Below are 21,493 nucleotides of genomic sequence, written 5' to 3'. Positions count from 1 at the left end.
TTTCCCCAATTCATGTTCTGCAAAAGTTTATTGGTGTAAATACCTGCACTGGTATAAATAGTGCAATTCAGTGATGGAAAGGATCATTTGTATGATCAAGGTCCCTGATTTGTATAAACCAAGCTGCCAAGACAGCAAGTTTTGGTGACATGGTAAAAACAGTATCTAAAACTCTTTTCACTCTGCAATTGGCTCATCATTTAGGTGACAAACTGCCATTTTATTTTAATTACTACACCTTTATTGCATTTGGCTACAATCCTGCATTTTTTTGACCAAAGTATTGCTTAGTCCTGTAGTAAGTAAATGCTGGCAGCTATCCTTAACCCTACGGGTAAGCATTGAGGGTACTGTCTTATAAGTTATTCCTTTAGAATAACTGCTAAAGTAATAAAGATGTAATTAGTAAATTGGGAATGCTGTAGCAGAATGTTGTCTCTTAACAGAGTCTCTTCGAGGACTGAAAATAGGTAACGTTGATCTTTTTGGATAAAACTGTTGCCAGCAATTTTGTTGGGTAATGACAACTCAATGCAGCATCATACTGGCCCTCTTATGCAACTAGTTCATTCTAACAAACACACAGAGTTTTTAAATGTTGTATCCAAATAGAAATGTAGAGGTGTTTTTGGTAGACTTCTCACAATATGTTCAGTGTGTGGACCACAGAATATCGATGTCCACAAGCCCTAAACTCTTCTATGATTTCTTTTGTCTACAGAGTCAGGAGTTTGGCAGAACATTTGAAGGAAAAGGTAAATGTGCCAGTACTGCAATCTCCCTAATGTTATGCTGAAGCAGCAGTCAAATGAAAGCCAGATTCAACTCTACAATTTAATTTCAATATAATTTGCTTGCTTGTCGTGTTCCTCTTATGTCAGATAAATAGAAGAAAAATCATGTGTTTCTGCTTTCAGACAAAAGAACAGTGATGAGTTTACTGTTCAAGACTTCAATAGTTCATTTCCAGTCAAATTCTAGTAGTGGACCAGAGATTTCAATATAGCAGCAGAAATGTTTTTATCAACAATGAGGCATACAATACTACTACTCTGAGTATTGGCAAATTATTTGTTCTGGATTCCAAGGATACTTTGGAGTGTAATTAAAATGTAGTAATTAGCACTACTGAATTCTATTTGAAATTAAAGAAGCCAACTAGTATGAGAATGTTCTACTTAGATATACAAAACTCAGGTAAACGCCCTCAGAGCTGAGTCTAGCAGTTTTCCTTGCCTTTCTTTTCATGTGCAATAGACTTACAGCAGACTCTTCAGTTGATTTTATAACTCTATGAAACTCCTCAGTAATTCCATTGCAGTCAAACAAATTACTCTAGGTTTATGAGAGCATAAGTCAGAGCTGAAGTCAGCCTAAGTCAGAGCCAGCCTGTGCTTATTATTTCATACAGCATGAAATAAATCATAGAATCCAATTATACACTAAAACAGCAGGCAGTTTTTCTATACTGGTAAATAGGCATTTATAGCATCTCACGTTATTAACAGAATAAACCTGCACACCACAATTAATTTAGAATTCTTACTCCCAGACCTGCAGTGAAATGTTGTCTTTCGGTTTCAAACTATCCAAGAACAAGGGTGAGAAGCGAGTGTGGCATGGTCACAGTCTGGTGCAGAACAGAGGTGTGCTGCTGACTGCTGCTGAAAGCAGCTTGGCAAGAGGCTTAGGCTGATGTTGTGTGACGGTGGTGCTGCTTTCTGAAGGAGCTAAAAGGAGCTTGGTCTCCATAAGGCAGCCAGAGGAGCAGTCACAGAAAGTGTGTGACCCATGGGGATATGGAGTAGGTTAGGAAAAGCCCAAGAAGGAAAAAGCAAAACAAAGCCAAAAGAATTCACTGTAATGCGCTTCTGTGGATCCTACTAGGGCCTGGGAAGAAAGAAAATTATTCAAAGAACTGAAAATTAAGAAATGGACATGGGATCTAGGAAAAGCTGGGGCAAGTCTTGCATTTAGGGTCAGTGCTACTTGCCCCAAATCATGAAGCCTAGGGGCAGTGAGAGCACCTGGCCCTACAAAGCAAATCCGAGCAACAGCATGTGGACTGTGCACATGTTACTGTGCAGCCTGCACAGAGGAGCTGACTCATAGAAGGTTCTTGTATCTGAAAGGTTGGAGGATATAGCCTGAGAAAGACCAGAAAATGTCTTGTTTTAGGAAGCTTTTTACTTCCTTAGCAGAAGGAAACCCACTGATTTGACCTGAGGGCAACTGGCAATGCACCACGACTGCAGAACAGCCTGAGCTCAAGAGGCCAAGTGGTACCAAGATAGGGTTGATTAACTGGACACTGTCTTAGGTAAGTGACTCTCTTCTAAGGGGAATGTGAATGCTGTTGTAGACAGGGTATTCAAGGCATCTACCCTGACTCCTCAGGCCATCCTGCTGGCTGGACAACTAGCCAGACGTACAGCAGCCTCAGGATCAAGGAGGCTTAAAGACCAACTTTGCTCGTATGCACTGACACCTCGTGTTCCCAACACAAACCACCTTGCTAGTATGTGTAGTGTGAACTGACTCTTTCCTCACCATTTTTTGCCAAATACTTAAACTGCAACTTCCTCTAGTGGGCACTGTCTCCTGATTGTATTACTGTACAAACAGCATTATTCGAACTCTCTAATTAAACAGAGTCCTGGTTCCCTGGCTGAGGCATTTAAGGGCTCCGCTGCATTAAAGGATAGATTTTACTAACACAGTTCCACCACAGTTACGTCTGGTTTCTGTTTCTGAGAGTTACAGTATTCCTTAGATAGGAACACAGCAAATGTAACTCAATTGAAGTGGTTTACATGTAGTATGTTATCTCTATGCTGTTATTACACTGTACGAAATGATGTATAAAACCAGATGTCTGTGTAGCTATCATATGAACAACTAAAAGGCTTGGTCAATGCAATACATGCATGGTTTTATATTTTATATAAGCAGTGCTTAGCAAGATACCAACAGATTCTTTCTTCTGTTTTCCATAGTAAATAGTTATCATTTTCTACCACTGCTTAGTGACAGTTGATATTTCTAGTCACATAATGCCTACTTTTCTAAATAGAGTAAGCTAGACACTTTGCCCATGTTGAGACACTCAGCTAAAAAGCTTTGTTTTCTGAGAGGCAAGAAATCAACAAGCTGACTGTGCAGTTACCTGTAAATATGAAATGTTTCAAGTATCTTAAACAGCAAAGTGAAAAATGACATGAAAAGGGAGGTTGAATTGAAAAGAGAAGAGGCAGTTACCCATCTTGGGTTGTTCACTTATAGTTACTGAAATTCTAAATGCTTTTCTTCCTGATAAGATTTTTTTTTTTTTTTTCCTCATAAATAGTAGGGGAATTTCAAGTTTTTGCTTTCCTACTTTGTCTAGCTTTAAAGCATGAAAAATACGTCAGTTTTTAACTAACGTTTGAATCTTAGATTTGCTTTTAAGGTAACAGCAAGATCTAGCAAATAAAACAGGGTTTCCTTCTAAGTCTGCTCATGACCTTTTTTAAGACCCTGGAAACAACTTCCTTTTTTATGTTGCTTGTGGCTTTTATTTTGACTGTTAATTAAGCAGGTGTCTCTGAGCCTGTTGTAATACGAGCATTACACAAACTTGACAGACTGTGGATTAAATGCTGGAGAGGAAGAAAGGAAGGAATCAGAAAAAATCTGCTTTGTTTCCTAGATATTATTTTCTTTGTACCTGTACTGATAAAACAGCTATCTACTTATTCTGCTTATTCAAATAATCTTCCTGAAAAAAATAGGAAGAGGAAAAGTATTTGCCCCGCAGAAAATAAACAGGACCTATAATACTTATATTTAAAACAAACATAAAATCAGGCCTCATAGCTTCATCTTAAAGGAAGGAAAAGTTCCAAATCTGTGGCACTTTGAACTGGGTTTTCACACACACACACACACACAGACAAACAGACACAAAAACTCTCCAGTATGGGCTTCTGTGAAGTTTTGGCTTAAGTAATGACAATTTTGCCACTTGTTTATGTAGAGTTAATATTTAGTGTAAATTTTAAAAACAGTAATAGCCTGAGAATAGGAACTCATGGGTTTTGTATCACCTCTCAAATGGCTTTTTTGTGATGTTTTAGGGAGATTTCATCATCATTCTGATTCTATTTAGGCCAGCTATAACATAAGTAAATGAGAATAATATTGTTTAATAGCTTCTTAAGAACATTCATGATTAATTGCTGTTAAGTACTAAATATTACTGAGAAAGTATGTGTTGGCATACATATGGTATGCTTTGTTTCTAGCTGATGCAATCCTTGCTTGCAGAGCCTTGGGAAAAATACTGCACTATTAAGGGCTTCTAACCTAAAAATGCTATAATTTTCTAAGACTGTGACACGCCTCAGAGAGCACAGATCTAAAGGTAAAACACTATTCCTCTACAATCAAATCCTAGAATTTTAATTCTCTGCAGGCAAAACAGTTTTCAAGCAACAATTTAAGGACTCTGGTCTTGATTTCATGGTACGTCTTGGGAAACAGTTTAGTGGGTGGCATTTGCATTTGGTAGGATCTAGTACAATGATAAGTGAAAAATCGTGGTAGGATGCTGCCTAGCTGCATGAATCAGGGTGACCTTCATAAAAATGATCAGCCAGTAGTGTGCTGTTATCAACACCAGTTGTGTTCTAGGATTCTACTGGTTTTCCATATGGTAATGAAAAAGGTTATGCCATTTTCTAAAGAAAACTGAATTTGACTTCTTTCCAAGTAGGCTTAATTTCTTAAGTTGACTGGCTTTCTGCTTTAGATCCTGAAATTAATGTTATATTCTGAGAGGAGACAGACTTAACTGCAATTAAGTAGTTTCTTATTTTTGTGCTTAGCCTTTCTTAGCAGATCTCTGCAAGAGGCCTGTACATCCCTATAAGATGGGCAGCTCAGAATTTACAGCATGTGTAAAATCTTTTTAACAAGAAGTGGTATAATGAATGTTCATGTTTCAGTGCTGAGGCTGAGAAAGGCCACACAGTCAACATTCAGCTAGGTGTCTTGCCATCAGCACAAGTAACACTGCATAGATAACTGAAAAATATACAGCTTGGGAAATGAGAAAATGATCCAATACATTTCCTGCTGGGAAAGGTAGATAAGCAGCTGTCAGAGGAGAGCCTTTACAGAATGAGTTGGCATTTCTAGCTTCTTCCCAACTCTACAGCTGTTTATCTCATGATGTATGGTTGCTGAGGACACGTACCCCAGGCTGGTGGTTTCATGAAGAAACAATGTTGTGGAGCAAAAAGAAATAGCTTTGAGATTCCCCAGCGAGATCTCTACACACTACCATTAATAGGAATATTGTGGAAGGGCAGAAGGGGAAATTTTTCACTTCTGTTACAAGATACATGGAGAGCTTACCTCCCTTTGCCAGCTTGCAGGATGCGCGTACGCTATAAACAGCAAGAAGGACTTACTCTAATGGGTAAGAGACTAATCTAATCTCAGCTGAGTCAATCAGAATGACTGCCTCTAGTCTGTATGGCTCCTGAACCAGGCTCTAAATATCCCAGTCTTTCGATTCCTCTTAGAATTATCACTTTTGTAGTATAATTATGGTAGCCTCTATTGTATACACAATGCTATATAAAAGCACAGGAACGCAGTTTGTCATTCAGTTCAGAACTGATGTGTGTAACAAATGACCTGTGGAAAGATCACTGAGATTAAGATAGCATGTGCATCACAAACTTAATGATAAAAAATATTGTGAGGCTATTATCAGCTAAGAAAATAATACTAATTTAATATAGCATCATTTTCCATTAAAATTCTTGATAAAATTTATTTGGTTGGCCTGATCTTTCATCTATACAAACTGCACTGGTGTGGGGAGTGTCAGAGTAGGACAGAGACCTGGCTACAGACAGGTTTTGTCTTTCTTCCCCATTGTCATGTAGGTCTTGCAAGAAGGCAGAACTAACTTGAAAACTGTGTCTCAGTCTCCCTGTCCCTCAGGCATTCAATCAGCCACAAGAGTCAAGTCACCAGAGTCTGCCCAGCCTACTGGGAAAGAAGCCCACAGAGAGAGCAGAGGTGTATACTAGTCATGAGGTTGTTCATTAAGTGATCACAAGCTGCAATTTGGATGATGTTTTTCTATAGCTCAATACCCCAACTGCCAGAGCTGATAGGAGCAAATAATTTTTAGGCTTCATCTACGGCAGCATTAGCCATTCTGTTCTGACTTAAGACATTGCTTTCGGTAGCAAGAACCATGTTAGGTTAAACATAACCTTCTCCAAAAAATGGAGATAAGATCTTTATGATGCATGTGGAGCCCAGGTGCAGGGAGGTATCCTTTACTTATAACATTTGTACATCCATAACAGCCCTTAAGGAACAAACTTACTAAAGAAACAGCACTGAGGAGAATGACAGGAGGGGTTGGAAAGACATACAGTAGGAAGGCAGCTATGGTTTGGCTCATGGACCAAGAGTGGTGAAGCAGGCAGAAGGACAGCTCCTATGCTCTGACTGGACAATGCCTAAGAATTTAGCTTCGACTATAAGCAAAAAACCCTAACTGGTGGTTAAAAGGAAAGAGTAGGTTAGGAGCTTTGTATCTAGTGCTATAATTCAGATACAGTTCTGCCCCTGAGTGAGGCTGAGGAACCCATTGTCTGGGGATACGGAAGTACAAGCAGCTGTACTTGGAACAGGCTGTAGATACAGTGGGGGAGAAAGCAGGAGGGAGAGGAGCAGAGACCATGTCTCCATTTCCTTACTTTGCACTTTCTGCTTTGGCAAAAATTTGGGGGTTGAGGTGTATGTGCCGTTTACTAGAACATGCATTTAGAACAACTACAGGCTGTACAAGAACATGCAGTCATGAATGTGTTCTTAAACTGCAGGACTGCTCTGAACAGTCTGCATACTGTTGCTTTTGACAGCCTGCAACTCATTGCTTCTGACTTAAGTTCTATCTGCCTCAATTGTTTCTTTCACCTCTGCATACATAAAAAAGGCTGAGTGACTAGAAGACTCATCACTACTAAAAATCTTCCTTCTACTCTGCTTTGTAATTGCATTTGCCTATATTTTTGGATGTTCAGAGATTCACCTAATGCAGATTTCTTCACAATACAAATACTCTAATAAGGATGTTCTCATGGCTGCTTGGTATAAATTTGACCTATTTTTTCCTCTTTAACTGTTTATGAAATGCATTTAATTCTCTGTATTTTCTTCCATGCTCAAATAGGTGATTCAGTGTTATTTAGAAGACTAACACTGATGAATACCCAGATAAAAACACTGTGGCATAGAGAAAAAAATCTGTCAGTAAGTCAGCAGGTTTTCATTTCATATTTCTTCTGAGGAGATGAATCTATTCAGTGAGGTCTTCGGCCAGCAAGTGTGTAATTCTGCTTTTACCTTGTGGAAGATACTAAACCTCTCTCAGCATTGGGACTGAGTTATGAATTACTGTTCCACAGCAGCTGTATACCAGGACTAGCCCCTCCTGCACTTATGTGGAAACGGTCTTGCCTTCATGTCAGCAACTCTGGGATCTGTCAACACTAAATACAACTGCCATTTTCCTTTAATCAAGAAAAAAAATTCCAGGCAATCCTTCTCTTTTTCAAGGACACTTTTAAGGGGCCTTCCCTGCAGAAAAAGCCATTTGTTCTACAACTTTCCTTCTGCACCATGCAAACTTCTCTCAAAAAACACAGACTCAATTAACTCATTTTTGTACAAACTGTCACTAAATCAAGTGATGCATGCTTTCTGGGACATAATACAGGACAACCAGGGCTTTCAGTAAATAGAAAAGTTGCTATGAGCCATCCAGTATGGGCTTTACTTCATAGTTTCATTCTAACATTGATTTAGGACTTAAAGACATTCCTCACTATTGCATAGTAGTACAATTACATGAACTCTGTAAGCAAAAAAATGCTCATCTATATAGTAAAATATAGTCACTGATGTATTTCAGGTTCCTATATAAATCCCAGTTTTCAGAAGGGCAACAGCTGAGTTTTTCTCAATTGAAAAGAAAAATAATATCAATATGTAGCATTTTTAATTAGAACTATTGGCTTCCACATGTTGTCTTCATTGTACTTTATAGCTCCTTGTTAGGAAAAACAATAGGGATAAATTGAGACATATTAAATATTCTAGTAATAAACACAGTGAAAGTATATTTGTCCTAAATAAGAATTTAGGATAGGGTACATAACAATTAAGCTTAATATAAACATTATACAAAAATAATATACAAAATAATGTCAGATAGGGTGGCTGTGATAACTAGGAGTAAACAGGCTCTTCCACTCAAAGCCATTATGTTAATCTTGATTTTTTTTTAAATCAAGATTTTATTCATTAATCTTATTCAAATACACAGGGAAGGTACTGACTGTCCTCCCACAGGAGCACAGCAACACACGGCACACAGAACACATCACTGCCCTACTGCAGATTTTGTCAAAGCCAGCTTTGCTCCACAGAAGGTGAGTAATGCAGCTTTTCTGTGCAGAATAAATCCTGCACTGTAAAAGCAGTAGTCAACAATACCTAATACTACAAAACCATTTTTGTGTGCCCTTATTGTGTTTCATGAAGAGATGCGAGTTGGACAACAATGCCATGAATAATTACATAGATTACATGTACTTATATGAAATAAGCCAGTACATTTGAGAGTGACCTTTATGTCACACATGATCCTGAAATAAAAAATAGTAGATAAATTATGTTACAGAAAAGCTCAGCAGCTTCTACTTGGAAGTTTCCATGGGGAAGCAGTTGTTCAGTGATTGGTCACCTTAAAGAAAATCCTAAATGAAAGAATTAAACATTAACGTCCTCAAGAGTGGTCGTCTGCAAATGGAAATGCCGGCATGGAAAATATGATTAACTTCCCTGAGGTCAAAGGCAAGGTAATTTAAAACAATATAAAATGTAAATTTTCAAACTCGGATGAAAAAAAAAAGGAGCAAGGAGAAAGGCTACAAATAATTATTTTTTTGTTCAACAGACAGTATTCAGAACAGCAAATTTTTTAGTAACTACAACACAGTACACAGAAAATATCTTGCCATATAAAATAAGGCACTAAAACTCAAGATAACAAAATGCTTTCAAAATTTCATCTCACTTCTCATCTGCAGACATCCATAGCCTTCTAAATCCTTCATGTGCATGAAAAAATGTTCCTTGTGTCTCTGCTTCTGCTCCATAATTATTGTGTACTGGCTTTTATCAAAATATTTAAAGTAAGGGATAATGAGGCCACATTTTCAAAACACTGCAACCACTGGTTTGGTTTTGCAGATGACACATCCATGCATGTAATCAACACATGGAGTCACAACTGCATTTCAAAACTCAATTGCTTCTCAGTGTAAAATTTATTGTGTCCATAAAAAGTTAAAAAACCTCACCAACCTCCCCCCTCCATCACTTTTGACTACCAAAAATACCAATATGTAATCTTGGGGCAATTGAGTGGCCACACAAGAATACTGAGAATCAGCAACATAGCTCAGGCATCATTTCAGCCACATATGCAGCTCTTCACAGCTTTGAGACTGGCAGAATATGAATATTCCCTTCTGACTCTGGTCCCTTCCAAGACATTCTATTTGAGGAAAAATCACCTGTTCAGGCCTCTTCATATGTAGCACCTGCTCCTTGAAAACCTAGTTAATTGTGTTTAAAAAACCCCAAACCCAGAATCACAAATCTTTTCTATTCTTATATCCAGTTGTATCATAATATTGAAACAGGTTGTTTAATCTTTCTGTCACAAAAGCATAATCCAAGCGCGACATTCAATTTTTCCAGACAATCGGAAGAGTCATGCGGCAAATAAAAAAAATCAGGGAAAAGAGGAAAATAATCCCCCAGTACACAATGTACCGAACACCGAAACACTCCCCTCCCTTCTACAAGAGCATCTACAAGATAGGGCATATTTCAACACTCACGGCTATCGTAGCATATATTGCCCAGGGCACGTCCTGTTTGAAGCAACACTTCCTGGTCTTTGCAGTTTAACAGCTGCACCAAAGGAGGGATCAACCCAGCATCCACACATGGGTTCCGCATAAATTCTGCAAGTAACACAAAGCCTGTTAAAAGAGAGCCAGCTGTTTTCAGTTTCATTTTTTTCTACTTACGCTGGTGTGGCAACTGGGCCTTTTGTGTGAATAAACACATGCACAGATAAACAATGCAGATTCTCATGAAAGTTTCTAGAGAATAAGCCCAAATCAGGATTAGGGCTTAGTTCTTTCCATCATTTGCTAATTTAGAAGGAATTAAGAGTATTTAATTGACTTCCATGGAAACTAATTTAACATAGTTCTGACTGTGAATATTTTTAGAATCACAAAGAGGTGCTGAAAAGAACAGTGAATTCACAATAAATTCAACATAAACTAAAATTACTAAATAACACAAAAAGTGACTTAAAAGTAGTATTCTAGAGCAGCATTTTCCACTCTCTATTTCCTTAATCAGAACTCCTGAAAAGCTTTTGCTTTAAAACAATTGAAAAAAAATAAATTAAGGCTCAGTAACAGCCTCTTTATTTGGAAGGTAAGGAAAGGAACAGAAAAAGAAAGAATGAGAAATACAAGAGATTTTGTGAGCCTGAAGGCCTGTATCTTTCCATAATCCAACTGACGCCCACTGTGGGAGAAAAGGTACAGGACCCATCCCTTGGGAAGCTCTTTCCCCTTCTGCCATTTCTTCCTGCTGTGTCACAGATTATTTCACACCCATACAAGTCACAGAGAACGATCCAGATGCTATAGTGTGATGACATCCATTGTAATGAACATAACAAATATCAGGCACATCTGTTCTTTAAAACTGGTCTTGCCATGTCCTTGTAAGGTTCAATCTATTTCTGCATCACCCACTTTCATCTTCATTGGAATGTTTGTTGTATTTTCCTCCTATCTTCTGTGTCCCCTCAGCCTCTTCCTCTCAATTGCTTGTAAAACCTTTTCTCTGTTCCTCAGCTTTCCCTGAAGCACTTTCTTTTACACCCACTACTTTACCATAGTCTCTACATCATCAAAGTCAGATTTATCTTTTTCTCCTAGTCTGTAACAGGAAACGAAACCTTTTTTCTCCTAAAAGATTGAGAGGTCTCAGTCTGTTCTGCTGTTTGTTTAGGTTCTTCCTCATGTGGTGAAAATCAGTAAGAAGCCCTTTCTCCACCCTCACTCCATTTGGAGTGCGCAGAAGTTTTCAGGCTCCCATTCAGCAACAGAATAACTGGGCAATATGCAGAGCAAACTTTATTTACCAAGGTCATGTAAGGGCAAGAAGAAATGGTGCCATATATAGCAAAATGGGTCTGTGAAACAGGAAAAAAATATGATAACTGCAACTACATTTGCAGTTGACGCTACACAGAAGTAATAGAAGAAACAGAAAGTAATTGAGAGCAGACTCATTTAGAAAGTTCCCACTACGGTGGCAGGGAAATGAAGCAGATCCTGTGAAGCAAACAGCAAAGAACCGCTTAAGAAGTTCAGTGGAGAACCACCAAGGACAGAGTAACATAAACCAAAGGACAAGATTTTGAAAGAGAAATGTGACGGTGATCTAGTATTACAGACTGTGAAGATGACGTTCTCATTCTTACACCTTAGCAAAGAAGATGAGACTAATGACCTTGGAAGAGGGTTTAAAAGGTGCACAGTGGGGAGAGAAACTCCATGAACAAGTGAATCTGAGCCTTCAGATTGCTCACAGTTGAAAGGGAAATAGCTGTAGATGGAGAAATAAGAACGACTAACAGGAGTTTTGTGTGTTTGGATATTCAAAACAGCAGAGACTAACATGAGGTCATGCTGGGAGGAGGAAGAGTCATGTGGGCTGAAGAGGTGAAGCAGCAAGAGCACCAAGAGGTTGAAAGAAAGAGATGAAACACGACAAAACCACTAAGGCAAGTAGAGGGATTTGATGAGACCAGATGTATGTACATGTGTGCATGTAAGACCAAATGAGGGGAATACAAAAGGAAAACAAGAAGTGAGGGATGGAAAAGATGCTCTTTTATCAGTAATACCCACAGTCAGAGGCTCTTCTCTCAGTTCTGTCAGTCTTGCATGGCATGACCATAGGGAAATGAGCTCAAGTGCCTGGGTTTAATGCCTACTTATCCGTAGGATGTTGATAACACAAATTTCTCAAAGTTCTCTGAAGCTTGTTGAAAATAGGTGCAGTATAAGCATTAAACTCTTGTATTTTTATGTAATAAAATACAAGAAATTTTATGTAATAAAGAAAAATCCAGAATTCAAATGAGGTATTCCTTGCTATCCTGCCTAAGCAAGTATTTCAACAGAGTTAGAATACAATGAGAAACACCCAGATGACCTCAGTCTTGAAAGCACTGGTTACCTAAATAATTTCTGAATACTATCACTTTAACATTGGCTGACAGGTCCCAGTTACACCTGCTAATGACTAAAAGAAAGACAAAAGCTATTTTGTACGATGAACCAGGTAAAATGCCAGCTTTTCTGAAGAGTGTACGTATAACACCAGTTGAAAAGCTGTTAAGAAAAATGATACATTAAAAACTTCGGACATTTCGTGAATTATTTCAGATTTCAAAGGTACTGGCTAAAATGCTCTGTAAGAGGATCTCAAGAAACAATACATAGTAATCAGTTTAGCCACTGTGAACACTGATTATTATTCCTCAGGTAGGAGCTATAAGGAATAACTATGAGAATACACAGTTGATTATGATATTCTAAACATACTTATTATGAATTCATTAATTACAGAAAAAACATGTAATACTGTTCCATAAATCTCTATAATTCTGAAACATTTCTACATTTAAATTTCTATGTTTACATTTTTTACTGGCTATTTATCTAAATAATTTTAACACTTAAAACCTAAACATATATAAACTTCTTTTCTTGTTAATGTCGTTTCTGAATGTCCATATACAGCACTGTCTCAAAATAAAATGTGTGGAGAAGGTCACCATGGGGCTACCAGTCAGAAGCTGTAGTATTGTGATCCCAAAGAAAAGGTGGAAATGGAAATGTGGAAATAGTCAGCAGCAATGTATCCCTTTCTCTGAAGAGGCATCAGCATGAGAGTTTACAAAGGTAGAGAGATAAGGCTGCCTGGACAGCAGTTAAGAGGCATCCTACTTTTCTCTACCCAGCCTCCGGGGAAGGAAAGTCCAAAATGCAATCTCTGCCTCTTTTGCTGGAACAGCAGCAAGTCCAGGGGTGAGAAAAGTCGGCCTCTACCCTTATCACAGGGTCTGCCCATAGTGCCTGCCTGCATTCTTCTGAGCTAAAGGTATGCAGGGTATTGGGTGAGTTTAAGATAAGTCTTTCTAAAGAAAAATTTTAAATGGTTTTTGATTATCTCCTATGTTATATCATATACTGTATGTATATAATACTTACCAGAATGGACCCCTGATTCTCATTTGGGACCCTGGACTCTAACACATAAAATGCTCTTTAGGTAGAAGTAACTGGTTTCGGTGTGGTATCAAAGGCCATAAAGGTAATAACCTTATCACAAATCTCAGACCAAAGAAATGATCTGCTACCCCTTAACTACCTGTATACATGCTACTGCTATAACTACATGCACTATGCATAAGTGGCTGCAGAAATGGTGCATTTCTTTTTTTATACATGTATTGCATATAGAAATGCATTTCATCAGTGGTGATCTATTTCTGCCCAATAAATTGCACTACTGTCTTAAAAACTAAATAGCCTGAAAGTAAGAGCTTAAAAAACATCCAGGAAGGCCAAATGCTGTTTTGACTGTACTAAAAAGTAGAGAAAAATAATTTGACAAAACAAAAGGAGTGAAAGGGAGAGACATGAAAGGTGTCTAATCTATAAAATGAAAACATAAATGAAGTAAAACATACTGACAAGTGAGGTGAAAAACTGAAGATGTTCCAGCAGAAAAGTTCTTGTAGAAAACCTCACCATTTCTGGCTACTTCTGCTATGACGTTAGCTACTTTTGCTGTGCAGGAAGATTGTGGCGTCAACAGATTCGCGAACACCTGAAGAACTCCACTTTTCTGGATTTTTTCACTTGTCTCCATATCTGAAAAACACATCACACAAAAATGACTTGTGCATCAACTTGCTTTGGGGAAGAAAAGAAAGAAAAGCAGAAGGGAAGTTAAGTCTTCTCAAAAATAATTATTGAAGTCATTATTTTCCCATATAAGAAGCCAACAGTTATTTCAGTAACCATATTTATTTTATCTGATGTGCTTTTAGAACTTAATACTTTGCCATTCCCAGCCAATTGATCTTTATAAGGTGACTGCTATATAAGTAAATACGATACAAACTTATGCTTATATGGGGAAAGTACTGGAGAGACTGGTAGAAAGACTAGAGGCCATGGAGTAATATGCAGCAGACTAAGGTACTATGTAAAAGGAACCATACTCTGAAGTGATGAACTATTGGAAATGTTCAAGGAATGATGTGGGAAGTCCCTACAGCTGAGGGTACAGCTTAATGCAGTGTAGGAATCAGAAACTGGAGAAGAGCAGGCTCCAGTGTGGAATCAGTGGAAGGGAAAGGGGAAAAGAACACTGAGTTTCCTGTAGCAGAGAACAAGGATTTGGGACTAAACCTTTCCTCTCTCTGCATGTAGTAGAGAATTGTGCAGCTCTTCCATAACAAGGCCCCACCTAATATTTTTGGCCAACACCTCTGTAACAGACTGAAAACTAACACTGATTCAATTGCAATAAAAGACAAGGTACTAGATGCTATACCATATTTTGCTAATGCTTTAAATAATGGCATATTCGAGATGAATATCAGTGTGACATATAGTATGACGGGATGCCAAGTGTCATTTCAGAAAGCAGCATGGCTCCTTAAGCCATTTATAGTGGAAGTTGCTTGCATTCTTCAAAAATGACTGTGAGAAGCTTCCAATTGATGCCTTTCACAAAGCAAAACAAACCCAACTGAATGCAAGTCTGCTGTTCCAAAACCCTGTCTCGCAGGGCCATTTTTAAGCAGTACAAAGTGCGCAAACCCCCTCACATCACTTAAAATTAAAGGTTGAGAGTAAGTGCAAGTTAAAATTTAAAATATCACTAAGCTTGCCAGTACTGGTGAGAAACAGTCATAGACCATTTAGGGTTGGACAGTCAGTCCTCTGAGCACCACTCTCTGCAGCTTCTTAGAAGCACCCTTACTCTGGTGTAAGAGCCATCAAGACAATCAAGGCAGGGCGGGCAGCTATACTAGAAATCAACAGGATTTGGTTTTATAAAGTATCTTTCAAGTCTATGAGAAAAGTGAGGGATACTCCACACTCTTGAACAGCAAAGGAGGAGCCTTAAACTAATCCAACATCTTTTTCAAGTCAACATCCTCTGTTTTCCCCCTAAACAAGTAAACACATATTTTGTGCACCACAACCAGCTGGTCTTACAGAGCAGCAGTTTGCAAACACTCTTTAGCTGTGCTTCACCTGTGAACTGGTAACTGCATGTCCCTGGGCTCACCACTCCCTCTCTCCTCCTCCTCTCTTTCCCTACTCTTAAGGCTGTGATTGATTTTTGATTTGTGGCAGCCCCAGGACCATCCTGCTGCCTCCCAGGATGGGAGAGATCCACTCAAGCTGACCCCGAACAGAAGCCAGTACAAGCCTGGCAGAGGTGACTCACATGGGTTTTGAGGCCCACATACCGTATGTACATGCTTCAGTGGCTGTGAGCTGGTTATGTCTAGATGACAGAAAATAGACTAAAAAGAGAGAATTTCAAGTCTGGATTGCCTCCTATTTCTGTATTCAATTCCAACTGGGGATGTTGGTGTTTGGCTAGAACCACTCATCTACAGCACGTCACTGATGACATCTGATTACAAACAGATTAGGTATCCATAAAGGTTAATTTCAACATCTCATGCATAATGTAAGAGCTAATTATTATTAACCTGTTTACAATTTACTTAACTGCAATTTTTGAAAAACACTGAGAAAGCCTATCAAAAGACATAATGTAAAGAAGCTTATGGCTTATTTGGAAGCTTTTATAGGTTCTGACATATAGCATATATTTAGAAGCTATATTCTTCTGTGGATATATACAGATGAAAAAAAAGTTTGAATTCAGAGAAAATCATATCAGGACTACAGACTGGTCCAGACATCTTAGCTGTCTGCTCATCTTAGCTTTCCTATTCTCCCTCAAGTTCAAAACTCAAAGTACAGAATTCAAAATTCAAAATATAGGTATCTGTGAACCTGCATTAGTAGGCAGGAAACATTACTGCACTTTCTCCTGTCATGCTGCTGAGATATAGAGTATCCAGTCTTATTTTTATAATCTCTAGTTTGATGGACTCATTACTGTGCAAATCATAAATTACGTAAGTAGAACTAAATATATCCTCCAAGAAGAGGGAAAGTAAAATTAAATGCTTCTCCAGGCAAGTGGTGTGGTAGCAGATACCCCCTGATTTATTTTCTTAAGATAAGCAAGTGAGCACCAATAAAAGCACAGACCTCAACAGACCTGTCAGAAACTGGGAGATCAGCTAGGTGCGATCACATGAATGAAATCAAATCAGTGAATCTTTTCTTACTCTTAAACAACAGAGGAGGCACACCTGCATACACTCTTCCCTTCAAACCAATATCTGAATGTTTCTTGTTACCCAAATTGAGTACCAACGCCAAACTTTTGCCAGTCAGAAAGGAGGAAAGACTGATCTATTTGACCAGCAGTGAGTGAGTATACCTGTCACTGGGCAGGGACACTCTTACCTCTGCTCTACCCTGGGTGTGTGTTTAAACATAATTATTTTTGGGGAAAAGCACATTACTTTGGCATCAGGCAGAAAAATTGCTACTAACTGTGCAGCCCACAGTGCTTTCTGAGGTTTTTTTGCCAGGAATTGCCTTAGGTGTGAAAAATGCCACAGGGTGCTTCAACTTGTCTACTCCAGGTCTACCTAAGCCCTACCTAAGTTCTTCCTCTGCAGAACACATACAATTTCCACTTGGTGTAACATACAAATTAATCCAGTTTCAAAACAGAGAGATGACAGTATGACATTAAACCTCTGAAAGTAGTTTAAAGTAGAGCCTCCATATAAGGCATCCTAAGGGAATGTGCCAAGAAAATTACTGTTACATCCTCAGGCACATTACTCTGTTTTGTATCTGCAGAATAAATCCCTTTTTTTTTTTTTTTTCCCCTCCTAGGGATTCTGTGTTCATCACATGAGAGTTCTATTAAAGAAGGTGGGAAAAAAAAAAGACTGTGCTGAAATATTCAAATTAATTTCTTAAGTCAGATATAATTAGGAGATATTTTAGTTATAGTAAACCAATCTTTCTGGAGCTTTGAAATGCTTACACAAGGAAGATATTTTAATTGGAACAAGATGTCTTATATATACACCTTGTTAAATTTTTATTTAAATTGTTAATTGCCTTGTTAAATATAGCATTTTTGCTTATTATTTTTTTATGTTCAAGGAGGAAGACTTCACAGGCAATCACCATGATTGTAAAAACCATGAGTTAGCGTTTCTTCTACAGAACCTGAGGCTGAAAGACCACACATCAATGCTTGCCAAAGGGATGGTGCTCATACCACTGCCTGGCCCTGGTAGAAATACTACAGGGTTTGCTGAGAGAATTATAAATTGTCAGTGTCTTTAGCAAAGGCAACTCTCAATTCTTGCCTGCATTTGTTCTCTTCAGAGGCTGGAGAAGGCCTGACTGGCTCCCTGTTTCTGTGCGTGTGTATGCATGAAAGAGGTATTATTTATTAAGGATATGAATTTCTGCATGCTAGTTTCATTCTGGGCTTCCTAGTAAATTATTAGAGGCCAAATTATTTTGAAAACTTGATTCAGTTTTCATCTTCTGAATTGCTATTTCAATGTATTGTCCACTGCAGTTGGACAAAGTAAAACCAAAAAATTTCCCTAGGAGCAAGAAAGATCTAGGCAAAATCTCCACCACACATTCTCCTTCTGTGCTTTCTGTACTGGCCAAAATGGAAATTATAGCCAACATTCCTTTAGCAGAATTGCATCCCTTTTCAAATCTGTTAATTTTGTGCCTGAAAGAAACATAGAAATCTAGGTAGCCTGACATTGGGTTGCTACACCTCAAAATCCTTTTGCTATATGCGACATCCAGATTTCAAATGCTTTCTTTTAAAGCCTGATTTTCAGTCTGCTTGCACCAGCCCCGTGGAGCACCCATTGTCCCCCATCTTAAAGCAATGGAACTGTAGGACTGTAATAATGTTGCTTTAGAAACAGCCCTTTTGCACACAATGCAATAGTGATGTGCCACAGAAGCAAAATTGGGGGAATAACCCTCTAAGGTTAAACCTGCAGCTTTAGATGTCTCTTTATATCACTAGATATCAAGACAAAGGGTATGTTAGATCACGTAGTGTCAAAACCTTATTAATGTCATAGTTGGGTGATTAAAATGTCAATAGCCTTGCTTTTCGTGGTTTTTGCAGTGCCTGAAGTCAGAATAAAAAAGCATGTGGGCAGGAAGTTTTTTTAATGCCACAGATCAGAGCCGGAGAGCCGAGCACCGTGGCTATCAGACTGCTTAATTAAGTAGCAGAAATCAGTATAGGAGAAAAAATTCAACGAGTGTCCAAAATTAAATCCTACACTTTCTCCTAATTCCTCTGAATTTCACTTCCTTCTTTTCACTCTTTTCTCCTCTCTGTATCATTTTGTCCAACTTCAAGTGAAAGAAAAATGGGGAGGAGAAGGGAAAGGCAAGCTGCATCTGTCAGAAGCACTATTCTATGCCCTTGCTAGCAGAAGAAAGCTATAGGTTCACCATTACTATTCTCTATGAACAACAAGTTTAAGTTACACTGTTGTTAGTAACCTAACAGTAGTGATGGCTAGCACTGCAATAATTCCCATGTTGTGGAGCTTCACACCACGAATGAGGCTTAGCTCAGAATTGTAGATAAACACCTTTGTGAGTGTCCTCTTTCTTAAACAAACCATGTTTGCCACGTACTTTTGAAAAACATATGTCTTTCTAGCTGCAAAGATGTTTTCTAAACCTACTGAAACTACTGCAGAAAATTACCTTGGCTTTATAATGTTCCTCCTACAGGTACTCTCATCAGAAAGATGAACACATGAATAAATGATGAGCCACACAGATCATGAAAGGAACCTTCCATCTGCACTTTCAGGAGGCAGAAGGGAAGAGAATGGAGGGAACAAGGGAAATCTTTCCAACTGGCACATCGTCCTAACCACCACAGGAAAAAGGTTCACAAGAACCAAGAGTAAGTACTGATGTTCTCTCCATATACAGCCTCCCTCAAGAAATATCGTCTTTCTCCACAGCCTCCTACTGTATTTCTCGAATCACAAAATGAAGATTTTAGTCTGACTACAAAAGCACAAAAAGTGAGTTGTAAAGAACCTCAGTAAAGTTATGTGCTCTCATGCAACAAAGAATGCACCACTGATAAGGAGGCTTTTGCTCAGCATACCTTAGCCAAAAAGGCTGTTCTAGTCACCAAGAGTTAGTTTTACAGGAGAAAAAAAGTCCTTTAGTAATAATTTATATATAAAAATAACTGTACAAATTTGGTTTCTTTTTGGCATACTCCTCCTCACATGGGAAAATCACCCAGAATACAATCTGCTTGCTCACTTATCCTTCAAATTAGACACCTATGAGGCAGGGAGGGAGGATTCTCCCTTAGCTGTGCAAATGTTTCCATCGTGGTGTTTGCTCTGTTCTGTCTCTGTCAGCAGCTACAGGGCAACTTCAATTCCTATTTTTAATGAAGAAACAGAGACAGTACACAGATGTTTGTAATTAAAATCTCAGTTCTAACACGGAAGGAAGGACAGATGGAGAGACAGATTCATCAATCAACTAGCTGCAGGATTCCCACTGATTAAATTCTCCAAAAGCGACATCCAAAGTAAAAAAGTGAATTTCAGGATGAGATTCCACCCCTTGAATAGCCTGTTGCAGGTAGCAAGGAAGTAATTTAATAAAAATACTTGCCACCTTTACCTTCAATGAAGAAATATGCATATCAATACTTTCACAAATATGTCAGAGTGCAAAGCAGAATATTAAAGTTAGGCAGCTCAGAAGCCCCACGTTTTGGCATTGGATCCATTTTAGAACCCTGACACATAGCTTGGTGGATTTATCTGACCTGCTCCCTCTTTCCGATTCACCCTCTGCAGGATGTAACCACTTCAGTAGCAAAGTTGACAGAAGAAGTTGACATTTCTGCCTCAGCATCTTCATGTTTTATACTCAGCCTGTGTGGACATTTTCATCAGCCTCCTCTAGTACGCATCCTAACTGGAATTGTTACAGGACCCAGGTAAAAGGTACCATCGTGCTTTATTTTTTCAAACTCTGTAGGAGAAATACTAGGCCTATAGTGTAAAATCCTTTTTCCAAACTTGATTTAGTTTAAACATCAAATTAAACTTGAAAGCTGAGCATTATATATGCAGGAAACATTTCATGGTCTTTTTAAACAATCTCTTAAGAGTGCTCTTGAGTGAGCTGAAATGCCTGATGTAAAATTCCATCCTTTGCTTATTGAAAGAGTAGGTCTACATTCAAAGGAATCTTTTAGCTACTGATATTTTTAACAAGTTCTGCTGTCAAAGTAGCTGAAGGAAAGCATTATCTAAAAAAGATCACATTTATAAGATATAAGTGTCTGGAGGAAAACTAAGAATGAAATTTCAGACCTGAAATTGTGAATTACATGATGTTTAAATATAACTTCTTTTTTTTAAAAAAAAAAAAAAAAAAGAAGGTGGTTTCCTTTGCCTCCGTATTGCATTTCAAAATCATAACCTAAAAAAAAGATATGTCATTTTTATCTGGAACTGCTATTCACTGACACTTTCTGCAAAGAAAAAATATGTAATAGTTAATCTTTATTTGGCACACTGTGTATTTAATGAATAGCTCTTGGAACTTAACACTTGGATAAACATTTAACTATCTGGCACTAACTAAATACATCACTATTAAAGACAATTTATGTAAAATATAATCCCACTAAGCAGCGATGATTACCATTTGGTATCATTAGGGTAAGCCAGTTTACTGGCAGACAGTCCAATAAAAAGCAGTCACCTTGATTTAGTTTAGTGTATTATATTGTACTAACACAGAACTTATGATGAAACATTTCTGGATTATTTGTATACAGCGCCATGACAAGGCAACAGCTCCATGATCTAAGATGAAAGAAGCATCCTTCTTCAGCAAAGAGAAGAAACAGTTCATAACACAGTATTTGAGCCAAAACTAAGCCTTCCCTAGCAGCAGAATATAAAACCTTCGTCAGCGTTTTATGTACTATCTTCACTTTCTCACCAGAAATCTGAGTGTAAGCAGCTGTTGCAAAAGGCAGTAGGAATCACAGAGAGATGGCATCCATCACCACT

General features: G+C 38.2%; 1 protein-coding gene across 2 annotated transcripts in view; it reads right to left on the bottom strand.

Annotated features, from left to right (window-relative positions):
• RAP1GDS1 (Rap1 GTPase-GDP dissociation stimulator 1) overlaps positions 1–21,493 on the bottom strand; it is a 59,000-nt gene that overhangs the window by 30,352 nt on the left and 7,155 nt on the right. Inside the window, exons 2-3 of one of the 2 annotated variants that reach the window (XM_027901942.1) lie at positions 13,995–14,117; positions 9,981–10,106 (exon numbers count right to left, since the gene is read on the bottom strand). In XM_027901942.1, the coding sequence (XP_027757743.1) occupies positions 9,981–10,106; positions 13,995–14,115 (247 nt within the window). In that variant the 5' untranslated portion in view covers positions 14,116–14,117. Of the gene's footprint in view, positions 1–9,980; positions 10,107–13,933; positions 14,118–21,493 lie in introns of those variants that run through there. The other variant, XM_027901941.1, reaches the window with a different exon arrangement.

Source organism: Empidonax traillii, unplaced genomic scaffold (assembly GCF_003031625.1).
Source record: "Empidonax traillii isolate 1590-97213 ecotype Southwest subspecies unplaced genomic scaffold, ASM303162v1 scaffold824:size280585, whole genome shotgun sequence".
In the NCBI taxonomy this organism is placed as follows: Eukaryota; Metazoa; Chordata; class Aves; order Passeriformes; family Tyrannidae; genus Empidonax; species Empidonax traillii.
Note: the sequence above shows the minus strand (reverse complement) of the source record. Positions and strands in the feature narration are given on the sequence as shown.